Genomic DNA, 17,007 nt, shown 5'->3' with positions numbered 1-17,007 from the left:
CGTGACTATGAATGCCTTCGTTTTTTCATAAGTTCTTCTCTCTTTTTAAAAAAAATAGCGGTCACCAGCACTCCTGGACCTAATGCAATGGGGACGAGCGAACCTGCTGATGTTGACTCTCCCTGACCATTGGAGACGCTGTGTAAAAGTATTATGTTTGTTATTCACAATTATGTTTGTCGTTGGGGGGCGTACATCTGCTTCTACGGCTTTGATGTGTCAATCCTTGAATTCAAAATCAATCCTTGAATTGCACCACCAAAAAAAGGAAACTGGTATCACAAGCAGGAGTGCGGACGAAGGGCGCCGCCATCATTTGTATTGAGGGCGGCAAAGCATTCACCTTTACAGTTGCAAGAAATCACCGGCCGTGCATAAGCTGGTGGAGACATAATTGTCCACTTGGGGGCGCTGTTAAAAACCTTAACATTGCTTCTTCTTTTTGCAAGTGTACAACTGAGCCACGCTTTCGGGCCCATACTTCGGTCGTCTTTTTTATTGTTCTTTTTCGTGGAGGTGGCAAGTTCCCCCTTAAAGCCCCTACCGCCCCCTCCCCCCCCCCCCCCCACTCCACTTCGTCCGCCCTCGTCCCCGCGACGCCCGTAAGTGGGGAACTAATGTTAACATTAATTGCTTTGTATATAAATTTTACGAGGGTTTAATACTCGAAACGTTCCCCCAGTCAAGACAACTAGGTTTGTTTTTGTTTAACTGGGATAACAGTCTACTGCAGTTTCTTCGAAAAACGGAGATTTTTTTTGCTTTATATTTGGATGTGAACGGAAAGTTCACTTACGATTGTTGAGGGGCTAAGCAATGTTGTGACTTTATGTAAACAGTTAAAATAACATTTTTTTTAAAATTAATCACATTATGCATTGACTTTGAAATGAACTGCACGAGACTTCTATGACAAAACTTAATTTCGTGCAGTAAAATAAAAGAAGTCCGATGGACATCTCAGACTTGGGCAAGGGCAATGAGTATTGAATGAGACCAAATTATGACATGTCTTAGCCTTTTAAGATATGACATCAAAAACAAATTGAAATTATAGTTGGGTTTTTTTGGGGGGAGGGGCAGTTGAAAAGTTGAGAGATTACCAGAATGATCGCATTCAATGAACATAAAATCGACCAAATTTGGAAGAGATTAAATAAATGTTAAAAGTGTTAGTTATAAGGACATCGCTCTTAGTTCCAACATTACATTTTCAAATTCACAACAATTTTAAGATATAAACGAGAGTGCAAAGCGAAATGGTTTGGGTCTTCAAAAATACAATAATCTTCAAATAGTTGTTGGCCGAAAGGTATCTCTCAAATTAAACTGAAGCAGAGCGTGGACATAGAAATATGAATAAAGTTTTAAGTTCATTTTATTTTCAAATGGCTTACAAATTCAAACATGTCACACAAATTTGAGTGTGCAGTAAAAATAAGATATTTATTATAATTTTTACAGCATAATAATAAGAGTAAATGGCAAGTATGTTCTAGTGTACGTAAGCATATAGACATTCCTGTAAATGTACCGTTAAGGAGACTTTTTTCGACCTCAGGGAGAAAAGGTAGATCAAGGAGACAATGTCTCCCTAATGTCACAACTCCTATTAAGAGGCAAAATGTCTAGTGTCGCAAATAGGCTAGATCAATTGCTCGTGGTCCAAAACATAAATATTATACCAACATTTGTGAGGGGTAGAATACAAATGGGTGTTAGGGGTCATGACATTTTGAAACTTTTTTGTGCACAACCCTAAGGTACCATTCTTGATGATAATATCTGTACCTTTTATTCCTATATTAAACAAGGTTTGAAAATTGGTCAAAATTTCACAAATTATTGTTTCAAACATTGTGTGCCGTCGCGTATTTTACCATAAACAAATATTATGTCCCCCTTTGCTAATAAGAGATTCAAAATGCATCAATGCACAATCGAAATATAAGAGGGTCAGAAATTAAATTGCATTTGCACTATCCTCCATTTAAATCAATAAACTCCTTATTAAATTGTAGAAGTGGACTGAAGAAAAAAAATTCAAATGAACACTATATTTTTCAATTTAATATTGATTTTCTTGTTCTCTTCTGTCTCCTTTTTAAATTAGGTATAAAGCCACTGCGATATAATCAAATGTACAGGAATACACATGCAAACAACATAAACGGTACGCGAAAGTTTATAAATACTTGTACATTGCAATGTATAAACAAAAAAATCACTATCATTATCAAGACTGGTGCCGTACATTGTCCAGTCAGTAAATACTACATTGTCAAGAGAAGTCATGCATGATACCACTTTATACTGCTTTACAGCAAGCACAGATTAATAAGGCCGAGGCCAGTCATGTGACTGGAAGTATTCGACCAGCGCTAAATTAAAAGTTGTCATTTGAATAGTCCAAAGCATGCAAGCACAAACAAAATAATAATTGTCCCTTTTAAAAGAAGAAAAGTCTGCTTCAAAATATTTAGTTTCCTATCCTTTCTGGTAGTAATTCATATTCACTTGTTGGACGTTGCTGTGTTTCCTGCAGTGAAAAAAAGCGGGAAAAAAAAGAACAAATGGTTTAGATTTTCAATCAGTCAAATTGTAATTCAAATAAAATATATCTAGATAGGAACCGTGATCTACAAACATAATGACGTCTAAGCACATAAGTCAACCAATATGAATGAAATTTAAAGGTGGGACACTGTAAAGAAACCCATTAAAGTATTAATAATGCAGCTACCATACTGTTAGACGGTAATTAGTTGTACCATTTGACCTATTGTTCAATATTGAACCGAGGTACAGGTGTACCATAAACACCTTTTGTTAAGTTGGATTGAGTTTTACTTCTTGCATCTCTGAGGCACGAATTCATTTTTCTAATATTGGGGTGAAGTGACAATTTCTGTGGTGTTTAGTATCCTTTGTGAGATGGTTTAATGTTCCAAACATTGCCCTGTCTGTGTGCTTACCGTCACTGCAGATCACTCCAGCATCGTGGGAGTGGCTACAACTTGTCTCCTCCCAACAATAGGAGGGACAGTCGGTTATCTTCTGCTCAGAACCTTCGCACGCCACGCCGTCCATATGGACGGGTCCGCTACCCTGCCCGAAGTGGGCAGCCGACTTCGCCTCCAGTGCGCCTGAGAAACCGAGCTGTCGGCAGATGATCCCCGCATCCGTCTCGTTCCAATTGGTGTCGCAGATGGTTCCCCAGCTGCCGCCACGGTATACTTCCACTCGACCACTTGTGCGAGATCCGCCGACCAACCGAAGCTCATCTGATCATAATAATAAAGACATTCTCTCGATTAATGGGACGAGTTAAATTCTGACCCAGAAACTGAGGAGGGGTGTCATAAAGAATGGGAGGATACGTGCTCCACCTTCGTGGTCCTACTATTCTTACAGCAGGTTCTGGATCTCCATGGGTGGACAACTCGGATGACATGCTTGTGGAGGACAGCTGAATGCGGTGGGGAGTATAGGCCTACGGCATAAGTAGGGCAGGATAATGGAACTCGTTGACTTTGGAGTATAAGATCTTCTGGTCGGAAATGGTTCTGGTCTCTTGTATCTTGATGTGGCTAGTCCGAAACGTTGAGTTTCCCCCGGTTCTTTTCAGAATCCCACAGGAGTCAGGTTTGACCGGGAATCTGAGTTCTAATTGGCCCAATACTTTTTGGAGTCAAAATGACACTTAAGTGGTCCAAAATAATGACACTTCTCTAGATCGTTGTCTGAATAATTCTGAACCCCTCTCCCCCCCCCCCCCCCCCCCCCCCCGCTTAAGGGTTATTTTTGACCTCAAAATGTATCAAGCTAAATAGTACCCGGGGATTCCGTATAAAATCTGAGTGGGACCTAGCGTTTAGCAATAATTTCAATGATGTTAATTAAATCCTTTTCTACTTTATAACCCAATTTTTACTTTTCGAGAGGTGCTACGATTGGGTAAAAGAGCCTTATTTTGAAAAATGTATGGTTGGAGTAAGCACCTCCTAAAAGCCTAAATTATCAGAGACAGGCGCAATATCTTAAACGAGCTGGAAATAACAATAAGCTTGAGTAACAATAAGCTTAACAATAAGACTACACAAAAAGCCGGCTGTGATTGGCACGGACACTATGAGGCAGGTGGTATGGAGTCTTACCAGGTCTTGGTTTACAAACGACTCCTGCTACAGTTGAGCTGCTGCATTGCTGAGAGCCGGTACAGACAAACGGACAGTCAGCCAGCCGTCGTTCAGTTCCAGTACAGGCGACTCGATTCATCACGATCGGCCGGTCACTCTCTCGGCTGGACAACCCCGTTTTAGCCTCCAGAGCCTCGATGAAGCCGAGCTGATGACACACGGTGGTGGCGTCCTTCATATCCCAACTGCTATCGCAGACTGCACCCCAAGCATCATGGCGGTAGATTTCCACTTGACCGCTCCATTTGTCATCACCGCCCACTAATCGGATCATGCCGCTAGTAACTGTTGGAAGTGGGAAGTTAGGTTCAGAATAAAAGTACAATTTATGCACTTCTTTCTTGGTCAAATCTATGTGAGTGTTACGATCAGCCTCTATATGTTAAATGTGCCAGTCTGAGTGCAGAAATCTTTCTAAAAACAAAATCCATAAATCGCAAAAATATGTACCTGATGCCTATATAAGTACAAATTGTTTCCCTACGCAACGTTTCGTGAGGTGTAGCTATCGATCGGACTGGAACTAAATTCCCTGTGAAATTATTTCACCTGAAATTTTATCATTCGGAAGAAAACAATCATTGAAGGTGGTTTTAGAATGTGTGCGCGGTCACTGTTTTACCTACGTTAGCAAAGGAATCCGGTTACAAGATCCCAAAAATTATGCATACGTTTTCTCTGTTTTCTCTTAATGTATAGTATCCACTGAGCTGAAACTTCAACAGGTTCGTTGTTATGCTGGTCCCCCTCCCCCCGCTTTCAGCCGCTGAATATTGTTATGGTATTAATGTTATGATGCTAGTAAAATAGGACCAAAAGTAATAAATGAACCGCTAAAGTTCATGGATTATTCTTGAAATGTCTTAGGATGCAGAAGGAAGCATTGTAGATTTCAAGATTTCCTTCACTCCGACCCCCTTCTTAGATAATTATCAACAACCCACTTCCCCTATTTCCAGAAAGCTATCCTTCCCTCAAATTGCTGTCTGTTATCGTGGGCGGGCCGTCACCGCGCTATGGGGAAGTTTTTTGTTGTTAGGCAAATTATGACGGAGGTATGGGGATTTTTCTGCTGTCCCCACAGCATTTTCGGTCCCCATGGTACAACAACATTGAAATAAGTATGTATGTGGTTAAAATGTACCTGTAATGCTACATCGAATGTGCGTGAACGGGACCTACTAAACGTGTCAACTGGCGTCAACAAGCGTCAACCCAGCGTCAACATATTTTGTATAAGTTCTTGAATATCAGAAGTAGCTTTACATGGTAGAAATAGCAAAAAAAGAACATCTACAGCATATAAATTAAATTCGAAATTACGTAAACAGTTGGGGTTCTTTCAACGCGAAACCTACGACGAGTTGTAGCTTTAGTATTGGCCACCATCTTGTTTTGATCTCGGCTTCACGTGAAACATAATGGCGGTCAACACTTAGCCGACAAACTCGTCGTAGATTTCGCGTTGAAAGTACAACTGTTTGACTATTTTTTTGATGAATATGTTCTTTTTCGCTATTTCTACCATATAAAGCTACTTCTGATGTTCACAAACCTATGCAAAATTTGTTGACGCTGGGTTGATGACTGCTGACACTTGTTGACGCCAGTTGACGCTTGTTGACACATTTTAGTAGGACCGGCGTGGGGTAACTGTTGTCGAGGAAATGAGCCTGACCCTGGAAAGAGGTGACCTCACACGTTCTCAGCGAATACCTCCAGAACAAACCAATCAATAGACCTAATATACAATGGTGTCACGCTCTGTCTACATGTGCGGTTTTCTATCAGAGCTAGGTGGGACAAAATCCACCAAGCTTTCGTTAGCCTATTGAAGATATTGCAGACACAATACAAGGGCGCTGTTTGATTTGGGTAAATTCTTTTGTATTTACCCAGACCAAATAGCGCCCTCCTGTTGTGTCTGCCACATCTCATGTAAGCTAATAGGAAAGCGCGCGTGTAAACAAGGCATGACGTCATTATGTCTTAGGTCTATAGCATTCATGCAAAATAACAAGTGGTATCATTGTCTTTCTACATGTGACGTCCACTTAAATGTTTTTAAATAGGCCAATATTTATTACCTCGACATCCGAGCACTTCGAACCTTAAATAATAATGAACAGAGCTACTCCATGTGAGTGGAAGTATGCGGAGGAATCTTGCCATCAGTACCACGGGGAATGTCACATTCACAGTTTGATGGGAAGCATCGTTCCCATTCAACTGAAAAATATAAACAAAATTCACAGACAAGTTCCAAATCCAACAGTGTTGGTTTAACGATGTCGGTACGTGCAGCGGTGTACGTGCTATTTGAAAAGCTGAGCTGAGTTAAGGCAGGAGATGTCAAAACAAACGAACAAACATCAAAAGCCTTCAGACTTGCTGGGACGCCCTCTATCTGTTCAATGGAGTACCGAAGTGAATACGTCACGCGCACAAAATGTGTGTGAAAGACATTAGCGCGCGTGATCAGTCGGCCCGTGAACCAACACGCGCGCGTACTCCATTCGTTTGCACTACACTTTCTGGTTCTAAATGACGTCACACTTCGGTACTCCAATACTCAGATTTCTGATACGAATTAAAGCTACAATCCATCATTTGCAGCTATCCAAAAAGTAACTGACGAAATTATTGTTGAAGCACATACTTGGTTGAAAGACAGTAAGCTATAAGGGGACTAAACTCCATTTGAAAATTATTCTTTCTTGCATGCTGTCATTGTGAAGAAATCAACGAAAGAAGGCCTTTCCAACGGTGCGTCATAAGAAGCACCGTTGAAAATTTCTGTTAGTAGTTCTTTTTTTTTATTCGGCGAAGCGCGCACAAGCGTTGACACAAAGCACACGTGCGCACGCCCTCTATAATTCGTCGGATCGGTGCGCGCATCGAGTAGCTGCAATCAGCTAAGTGAGAACGTGTCTCGGACGCTGAATTCAGGCCCATTTCAAAACATGATTCAGTAATTTGTGATTCGAAATTGAGAATCTAGAATGTTGTTTTTCTCGAAATATACAGCTGAAGCTGAGCTGAAACTACGAGGTTAGTTGTTTAGCACCCTTCTTTAGATTATGAGCACGTTTGTTGGGTCAAAAAAAACAAAATGCACAAATTACAAATGATGGACCATACCATTAAATATATTGAGACATTAGCATGAGCAAAAGAACATATCCAGGACACTCATAGTGTGGGGCATGAATAACCATTGCTTTGGGAACAAGAATTTTATCTGATGACAATAATTATGTAAAACGTAATTATTCAGCCACAAAATGAGTGATGCAAAAGTAAGAGGACAGTAAAGATTTCCATTGGTTTGCGTTTTATTTCGATCCATTTCCAGTTCATCGCTCTGACATGAACTTACAAATTATGGACCATTTAGGGATTTGGCCTTGATGAAATTACGACCACACGCTAAACAAAGTGTAACTCAGAAGTCTATTTGAATTTTAACCATTTGTTAGGCTGTACATTAATCCACATTTTGTATAATCGGGCAATTCCAAACCTTTTATTGGAGGGGGCAAGAAGACAATAGCGCACCAGCGGTCCGGGGAGCTCTTTTTCCTCATTTTTATTTGTAATTCACGGATAGGAAAAGGGAATGAGTACACGAATTAAAACAGTCGTCTCCGTTCCCTGTAGGCTAAGTTGGTTTATAGCTGCTCTAGTCTGAGTATCAGACATTCGCGTGTGCAGCCGTGCAGACGACCTCTCCCCATGCTCTCGAACAAGTAATTCTGGGCAACTGAAACCCAGTATGACAAACTAAACAAATCTACCCTGCGAGTTCCTGATCCCTGCATAATCGCTCCTGATAGGGTGGCGGGAATCAGTCTACCCTGCGAGAACTGGATTACTGTCGGCCGAAAAAAATTCAAACTTTGTGAATTAATTATTACAAAACCAAAAGTGGGTATTTTGTTCGTTCGATGTCACATTCAAAAGTGGAAAATTTGTGTAATGTTAGGGATAAAACTATTTAAAAATCATATCTTTTTCGGTGTATAAATATGGACCTTTTTGGAGAATGGACCCGTGCTCCCAACCCCCTCCCCTCCCCGTTCCGCCAGTGCTGTTCGCCCGTGCTGAATTTGAAAGTTTGAGGATGCTATCAAGATTCTCAAGGGATAATAGGCTCACCTGTACGGTCTGTCCGCTGTCTGTTAGTTTCTGCCAATCGTTGGACTCGCCCGTATTACTGTAGTTTACAGCAAAGGTTCGGATATGATACGAACTGGCTCCCTGCACGATGACCCCCGTGATGGCCGTGTACTGACCGAGGTCTACCTGGATCCATTGACCCTCGAGCTTTCCGTTGGGGTGTATCCACCAACCAGAACCTGTGAGAAATAAAACAAATGATCATTGACATGGAATCAGTGGCGGCAGTTCGCGCCAGAGAGTGGGTTGGTGATGTCGATTTTATATAATTTCAACCAGCGAGAAGGGTATGGCGACACTACAACAATATTGTAATTGTAGAGCAATTAAATCGTAACACAGTACAGACATATTAAGACAAAAATCACAAGTTCAAAGTTGTATCGAAGAAATATGAGTATAATCCTAGCCAGGACAGTGGTGTAGCTAGCGGAGGGGGGGGGGGGGGTCCCTATATTTTGTTAAGACTGCCCATTTATTCCAGTGCCCTTTTTCGCAAGTGTTTGCCCCAATATTTATAAAGAGGGCCCTTTTTTTTAAGTTAGTGCCCTATTTACAAACAATGTGTGCCTTTTTTTTACTAGCGGCTGTAACGAGTGCCTTTTTAGAAATTTCGCGCGCCTCCCTGAAAAACGTTGGCCGTCCTCTTTGAAAAGCGCCAATGAACAGCCCGGGAGTAACCCAGTAACAGGAAGTAAACGTGACCTCTGAGTTGATTTGAGTTAAAAACTCGGTGTGACCTTTCTTGCTTCTTCTTTTTATCTGATATTTTTAATAACATCGGTGCGAAAGGAAACATTTCTGACAATGCATTAAGCTTATAGTAGGGGGGCCAATGTGCAGATTTGGGTTCCCGTCGAAATTTCATGTTAATTTATGGCAACCATTATAAATGTAATCTTATGAGTCCTGAGAACAAGAAAATTGATGTTGCCATTTTTTCCATTGACCTTTAGTGACCTTGACCTGTGGTCAAAGTTCATGGGTCATTTTCACCTAAAATTTGCCTTTCGGAAGGGTTTGCGAAGATTTTCGAGGCAAGTGAGCACATACTGTATTTGGTTGAGAGTTTCTCCATAATAATAAATGTTATTATTAATGTATTTATGGGTTTTCCTGAAGAAAACATGGGAAAATGTCACTTCTGCCCGAAAAGGTTGTTTTGACCATCTCACGCAGATTCCGCCCCCCCCCCATGACCTTGGCCATCGAGTGACGAAAAATTATGTTACTTGGTACATGCATAGAACAACATAACATGAACAAACCCAAGAAATTTCATGATTATGGGTTAAAGGGTTTTGGAATTACGGCTAATTAATTATTCATAAGCACGTATGGTAATTCAATTGTGTACACTACGTATATGGGGAAATTCAGTTTTGACGGAGGGTAGCGCCGAAAATATTTCGCTGCGCGGCAACCTGTGGTTCGAATTTTATGTTTTTGGTATCAAAAGATGTGCAAGACTCGAGGCTAAAACGTCAGGACAGCTCAGGCCGTGAAATAAATAATTTTTTTCAAGAGTATCGCGGAAAAAGTTGAAAGAGGGAAAATCCGCCCCCTACCCTTTTTAGGGCCTTAATATGACCAACCCTTTAGTGCCTGGCATCTAAATATGAAATGTTGTAAGGTGTCCTCTGCAGTACCACACTCGCAAAGGGTGTTTGTCGGTTGAGGAAAATCCCGACTTCTTTTGATGCGAGCCACTCCAGAGCGGAGGTGATTTAAGCACCTCCAGGTCTTCCATCCTGCATTGGATCCTGCAGGTAAGGCTTCTGCAGGCTTGATTGGCATCTCATGTAGTGGGGGAGACGCCACCAGTCTGGTCAACCCAGGAGGCACACACTTGGGTCTTAATAGGGTTGATCGCTTTCAGGTGACTCACAGTGAAGCACTGCTGTGACTGGTCAAGAACATCGGTCAACGTCTTCCCTTGGGGGACCGTTCCTTTTAAGACGTACTCTACTCTGCCTTTGAATACTACAAAGAAACGATGGTTCTTCAATAGAACACCAATAAACTGGGTAAGGGTCAGGTCTGCCGTCATGTCCAGGATCTTCTGAAGGAGTCAGCAACGGTTAACACTGTCAAAAGCAGCTGTAAGATCAACAAAGACAGCGCCGGTGATATAATTTTTCTGATGGAAGCAGTCCTTAATGTACTGAGTGAGGTTTAGAAGCTGTCCCATTGTAGATTTGCCGGGACGGAAGCCTGCCTGCCTGGTCCTGTATCAGTTGTTTCTCAATGAAGAGGCAAGAAGGTTGAGGAGGAAATATTCCAGCAACTTGAATGTGTGACTTTGGGACGATAAGTTTTGACATGCATTGGGTCTTTTCCGGGTTTTAGGAGGGCGATGACCTTCGACTTTTGCCACACTTTAGGTATTGTTTGTGTTGCGAGGCAGGTGTTGATGAGCTGGAGTAACCAATTTGAGGCGTTTGGTCCAAGATGTTTCAGTTCTTTGGTGAAAATGTTATCCAGTTTGGTTAATTTCCTGTTCTTTATTTATGCCAGTCGCAAGTTCATTAGCAGAGAAGGATTTGATGAAGCCAATTAGGTCGATGGCGGGGTCTTTCTGGCGGAGCTTGGCTTTCGGTCGCTTATCAGGAGAACGTGGCACTTTACCATTTAAATAGCAGTTGTTGTGGGCTATTTGGTTGGCGGAGATGTTACAATGCTGTTCACTTGGCTGAGCTGTTTTTTTATATTATACTCCAGGCTTGGAGGCCATATTGGCTTCTTGGCCATATTGGTGGTTACCACAAGGGTTTGCCACAAGCTTTGAAGCTGTTCTGATATGGCTGTTATTAATTCCTCCCCAGATGAGATGGTATCGACAGCAAGAGAGTCGTTTTATACATGCGTTTCTATTTCCTGTAAAGTTCAGCACTACGGGATGCTGCTAGGCCTGGGATGTAATCAGTGCGGCAGCCCGTAGGGATGTTTTTGCACCACCACATCAACAAACCGGTGTCATAGTTATCAGGGGTTGGATCAATGTCAGCTAGATGGTGTTTGAGCTCATTGGTGAAGCCTTCACAGTTGGCCTTACTAAGTTGAAACAGCGGTGGAATGGAATTGTTGCGAAGAGACAGCAGCAGTCACTTTGATTCCAATAGGGCGATGTCGGGTCTTTGGAATGGGGTCAAGGACCATCTTGTTGCTAAGTGAGGCGATGTTGTGGCTCACAAGGGCTAGAGCAGGGTTGAAACTTTATCTCCAGCCTCCACTATGGAAACACTTCGACAGTTTCGCATTGTGCAGGCATGCAACTGTAAACTCACCAAAAAAGAGGAAATTCCTAAATTCAGAAGACTTTGTACAGTGATTTTCAATTTTGAATGGCAGAAATGAGAATAAGCTGATCCGAGGAAAAGTTGCATGCCTGATTGTGAATAAGGCTCAGTTGACTTGCTTCGGCCAGCGATTCAAAAGCGTCGACGTCTGTGCTGGAATGATAGCCAATGATGCTGCTGTGGCTTTTAAATCGCCGATAATTATGCATGGCTTGGGATGTTTTGTGGATTGTGGCGGTGGCATTAGGATGGCAGACCTGGAGGTGCTTAAATCACCTCCGCTCTGGAGTGGCTCGCACCAAAAGCACCATGAAGAAGTGGGGATTTTTCTCAACCGACAAACACCCTGTGTGAGTGCGGTACTGCAGAGGACACTTTACAACATTTCATATTAAGATGCCAGGCACTAAAGGGTTGGTCATATTTTGGCCCTAAAAGGGGGCAGATTCCCCCCCCCCCCCTTTCAACTTTTTCCGCAATACTCTTGAAGAGTTATTTATTTCGCGGCCTGAGCTGTCCTGACGTTTTAGCCTCGAGTCTTGCACATCTTTTGATACCAAAAACATAAAATTCGAAACACAGGATGCCGCGCAGCGAAATATTTTCGGCGCTACCCTCCGTCAAAGCTGAATTTCCCCATATACGTAGTGTACACATTTGAATTACCATACGTGCTTATGAATAATTAATTGGCCGTAATTCCAAAACCCTTTAACCCATAGTCATGAAATTTCTTGGGTTTGTTCATGTTAAGTTGTTCTATGCATGTACCGAGTTTCATAATTTTTCGTCACTCGATGGCCGAGGTCATGGCGGGGGGGGGGGTATCTGCGTGAGATGATCAAAACAACCCGGCCCTTTTCGGGCAAAAGTGACATTTTCCCATGTTTTCTTCAGGAAAACCCATAAATACATTAATAATAACATTTATTATAATGGAGAAACTCTCAACCAAATACAATGTGTGCTCACTTGCCTCGAAAATCTCCGCAAACCCTTCCGAAAGGCAAATTTTAGGTGAAAATGACCCATGAACTTTGACCTCAGGTCAAGGTCACCAAAGGTCAATGGAAAAAATGGCAACATCAATTTCTTGTTCTCAGGACTCATAAGATTACATTTATAATGGTTGCCATAAATTAACATGACATGCCAACGGAAGTACATTGGCCCCCCACTATTATTCAGGGCAAGAGTTTTCGAAAGAAAAATAAGACATTTGTGGACGCGTGTATAGTATTGGTCAATGGACCGATCAGGAAACCCGAACCGCACGTAGTTTCAACAAATGAAAATCACGGTCCATAAATTGTGTGGTGTTTGCTAATTGCATGTACAAAGACGGATTATAAATTAGGGATGTTTCTGTGTCAGGGGTAATTGTACATTATGCACACTCATGGGGGATTCCCGCATGGTACATAGCCTACAACATGATCAACCATCGAACGCAAACCGTGCTGGCAAGTTTCAGGTAGCTCCCATAACCTTTCACACGATTCAAGCATTTCGATGTTTTGTATTTTATATTTTCAGTACATGTGCTGTTTAAGCGATTAGCCACATGTCTATGGCCAGATTAGCCACATGTCCGAGGAGATTATGTTTGCAGCGGCGTTGGTTTTTTGGGACTGTTTGTTTGTTTATTGGTTGGTTTGTCTGTTAACCGGATAACTCAAAAAGTTATAGACGGATTTTCTCAAATTGTTTTAATGTTGGTCCATGGTACAAGTACATATCGATTAGATTTTGGAAGTGATCAGAATCTTGTTCAGGATGCAGTATTTTGTCGACCAGTTGATACTATGGGGGAGTGGGGAATGTGCAATAAAATATGGAAGTCTAGTGGATATGCGAGTATTTCTAACAATATGGCGGGGAATCGTTCAGCCATAGCGGAGGTTTGCACTCTCTGAATGCTTCTGGTTTCGTAAGTTGTGAGAACGACAACTGGTACATTGATGTAATTAATTATTACTGTTGGATATACAACGTGAATAAGCCTCTGTATTGATGACGTTACACTTTGTTTACGTGTGTGCTTTCCTATGGCGCTCAGTGGACCGTGGGCCCCCACTGGCTCCATGGAAAAGTGCGCATGTAAACAAAGTAAGACGTCATCAGTACAGAGGCTCATTGGGTGCGACAAAGCAGAACTTTGTATTTGAGGTTGGAAGTTAACCCTTACAGGTTACTTTTACAGTTACAATCAGTGTGGTAAGTGCAATCGTTTTCTTTTCTAAATAACATGTATAAATAACCACTAATAATCACTAAAACACAGAATGAATAAGAAGAACGCGTGGCAACCCATGATTGGGGATACATCTTCTGGGATGATACACTCAAAGTGGCAGTTGCGTCTTTTCCCCTTTTTTTCTAGTTTGTTGAGTGGCAATGGAAACATTTTAAACAGCTCTAAAAATTATAATACAACATCTTTTTTGATTAAAAAATTCCAAAGAATAACTTTTCTCCTTCATCCTTAATTTGAAGCGTAAAGACTAGTTCAGAGAGCACTTCCGTGCATCTGTCCTTCAGTTAAGATTAGTTTAAGTTTATTTCAGCTTATTTCGAGCAATTTTATACAGCAAAAGACAATTATACACTTAGAATTCAACCAGATTCCTCGTTTTCAATAGGAAACTGACCAAAAAATGGCATGAACGACTGACCACATATTTACAAAAACGTCAAATGTATGATTTAAACTTTTAATAAAACAAACGTGGTTAACAATAAGCAACAGTTGCGAACTGTTGCAATAGTTTAACAATCAAATGGACTTACCGTTTAGTCGGGCATTGTTTGGGGGATAAGTTGAGCTCCACGAGCCTGACGCCGTCAGGCTGGAATCAGGGATGGCCCCACTGGCCATCCCCAGAGGGGAACTTGTACATGAAAGTCCTGAAATGACACAAATAACAATTATTATTATTATTATTAATATATAACAATATATAACATGTTTGATCTTAGTTTCTACGGAACATATACAAAATTGGAATCGTTTTCATTGTTATGGATTTTGACACTTATTTCGGCCGGTCTATAGGAAAATCCTTCTGGGTAATTACATTACTGTTACGTTGATATTTTTCTATAAGTACACCCAACATTTTTTTGGATAACATGTTCAGTTCGCAATTATTAAACCGCAAATTTCAAAGTATTTCGACAATAAATTAGGCGGATTTTTTGCAATAAGATGCACAAAATCTGCTCAAAATAAAAGTGTTCAAAATAAGTTTGGTTTTTTTCTTCAAAATAAAACATACAGATTGAAATTCGCTTAGAGAAACAAATCTGAATTTTTCGAAGGGCACTTTTAAGTATAATTGGATGTCAAACATGCAAAAAATACAATATCAAAAATACATCCAAAAGTTATCGGGATTTACCTCCCCTGATCAAGAGTCATATTGACTTAAGGTACATAAATTGAAAATACATAGTACTAAATATTTACATTGAACATCGGTTTCAGGTGCTTAATACCTGATATGCTTGGGCTCCTTGTGTGGTCTTGTGACGTCACAGATTGTACAACAGGATGGGCTGCGCCTTGTTATAAAACACAAGGTTAAGAATGGCTTATCTTAATTACTATAGCATGCATGTTTAATCAAAATAAACAGAACAGAAAACTGAAAAGCACAAGAACTGTCTCATGATTTCAGGAATAAAAAAATAGGGCACTCTTGGTACCGCCTAATATACGTACAAGTGGATTCTTTAGAATTGCATTCCGGGTTATTTAACTACTGATCCCTTAGGTGTAGGCTACCAATTACTGCAATTATAAGACATTGGAGACTTCGCTCGTACCCCCCGCCCTGCAAACAGGACGCTGGGATACTCTGATGAGCTTCACAGAATCTTGTGAGGGAAATGGCCTATGACCTATGTATAAAGCATCTGGCTGCAGCTGTTTAAGACCGCAGTTAGACAATGGGCGCAAATGCTATCCGAAAACTTCCCATAGAATTGCGCACATGCCATACCGGATATGATTTCTGTTTCAGCGCGGACCATGTGGACACAATTTTGAGCGTCGGATAATGCAATCCGACCGTTCGTGATTCGAAACGGAGCCTGAGCGAGGGACGGGAATTGTAAATTTACAACACAGATAAGTTTTACAGAATTTCCTACATTATTACGCTTTTCAACGAGAAAACAACATCTCTAAACTGGAATAAAAGAGTAGTGAATCAGTCTTAAACGGCCGTTTCAAACCTTGCAGAGTCATGACCTCGATGACGCGCAGGTCACTGGCCACGCAAAATCCAACCAATCAGAGCGTGAATTCATCAGAGTATCCCAGCGTCCTGTTTGCAGGGCAGGGGGTACGAGCGAAATTGGAGACTTCTAGTTTTGGTTGGTTCTTTTCATAATTGGAAAGACTAGGAAAATGGTCAAAGAAAATTTGGCTATTGAAGCTGTGGAGACGTTGAATATTGTTTTGCACAGGGTCTTCTGACTCATAGAGAGTGTAATTGGGAGTAATGCTTCACGTGCACACAGTCAAGTCACTAGTACGGTGGCCCTGGAACGACATTTTAATATTGACCTTTTTAATATGAACCTTGTGACTTCTTAATATTGACAATGTACCTTCGCAATATGCACGTTGCACGTAGCTTAATATCGCATTGTGGAAGTTTTTCCTTCTTAATATGAATGTTCCAACTTGTTAATGTTCACGTTCGATCTTGTCAATGTACACCATTGATCATGCTTGATGTCAACGTTGCACCTTGCTTCTTCGCAATATGAACCATGTACCTTCGCATATCATTGTTAAACCGTCCTCCTTCGCAATGTGAATCATGCATTCTAAAAAGTACGAAGTCCTTGTCAAGCCCTATAGTTAAACAACCAGTTATGATGGATTTTCAATCTGACAGCTGTTTAATGTCACTTAACCTGGGTCTACCTTGTAGTGATTTTTATCATGAATCAAGGCTCTCTGATTTATTTCACATATCTTTTATAATTCATGTTCAGGGATGTATAAAGACACAATCCCATTCAAAATCCTTCCGAAACCCAGCTGGATAAATTTAAAAGCTGTATATGTCAACTTATTTAATCAATAGGTTTGAAAGGAACATCATTTATATGCGGTGGTACCGTTACGAAATAATATCCACGTCTTATAAAGCATGACACCAATAGTAAGGGCATACATTGATATTTATTACTTCGGGGCAATATCGGGGATTTCACCAACGGTCCCATTCCCGTCAATCATTGTAAAAGCGATAGCGCACGGGGAACAGGTGGCTTCGGTCAATTATTTAATTGGTTATTCAGTGCATACACCC

At 41.1% G+C, this 17,007-nt stretch overlaps 1 protein-coding gene across 1 annotated transcript; it reads right to left on the bottom strand.

The window, feature by feature from the left end:
* Positions 1 to 2,513: 2,513 nt before the first annotated feature.
* LOC119722222 (scavenger receptor cysteine-rich type 1 protein M130-like) lies at positions 2,514 to 15,712 on the bottom strand. Its single transcript, XM_038192268.1, has 7 exons — positions 15,682 to 15,712; positions 14,468 to 14,584; positions 8,358 to 8,557; positions 6,287 to 6,428; positions 4,158 to 4,484; positions 2,976 to 3,284; positions 2,514 to 2,539 (listed from the first exon to the last, which is right to left on the bottom strand). Exons 1-7 carry the CDS (start codon positions 15,710 to 15,712, stop codon positions 2,514 to 2,516), a joined length of 1,152 nt encoding a protein of 383 aa, XP_038048196.1.
* Positions 15,713 to 17,007: the final 1,295 nt, after the last annotated feature.

Source organism: Patiria miniata, unplaced genomic scaffold (assembly GCF_015706575.1).
Source record: "Patiria miniata isolate m_02_andy unplaced genomic scaffold, ASM1570657v1 HiC_scaffold_14, whole genome shotgun sequence".
NCBI classification, from domain to species: Eukaryota; Metazoa; Echinodermata; class Asteroidea; order Valvatida; family Asterinidae; genus Patiria; species Patiria miniata.
The sequence above is the reverse complement of the archived record's forward strand: the minus strand, read 5'-3'. Positions and strand labels throughout refer to the sequence as shown.

Excerpts from the sequence above, each read along its gene's own strand:
- LOC119722222 (XM_038192268.1), bottom strand. The coding sequence starts at position 15,712 with ATGGTCCGCGCTGAAACAGAAATCATATCCG. Across the intron at positions 14,585-15,681 it reads TGAAACAGAAATCATATCCG|GACTTTCATGTACAAGTTCC; the intron begins GTATGGCATGTG and ends GTGTCATTTCAG. Across the intron at positions 3,285-4,157 it reads CGTTTGTAAACCAAGACCTG|ATGAGCTTCGGTTGGTCGGC; the intron begins GTAAGACTCCAT and ends TATTATGATCAG.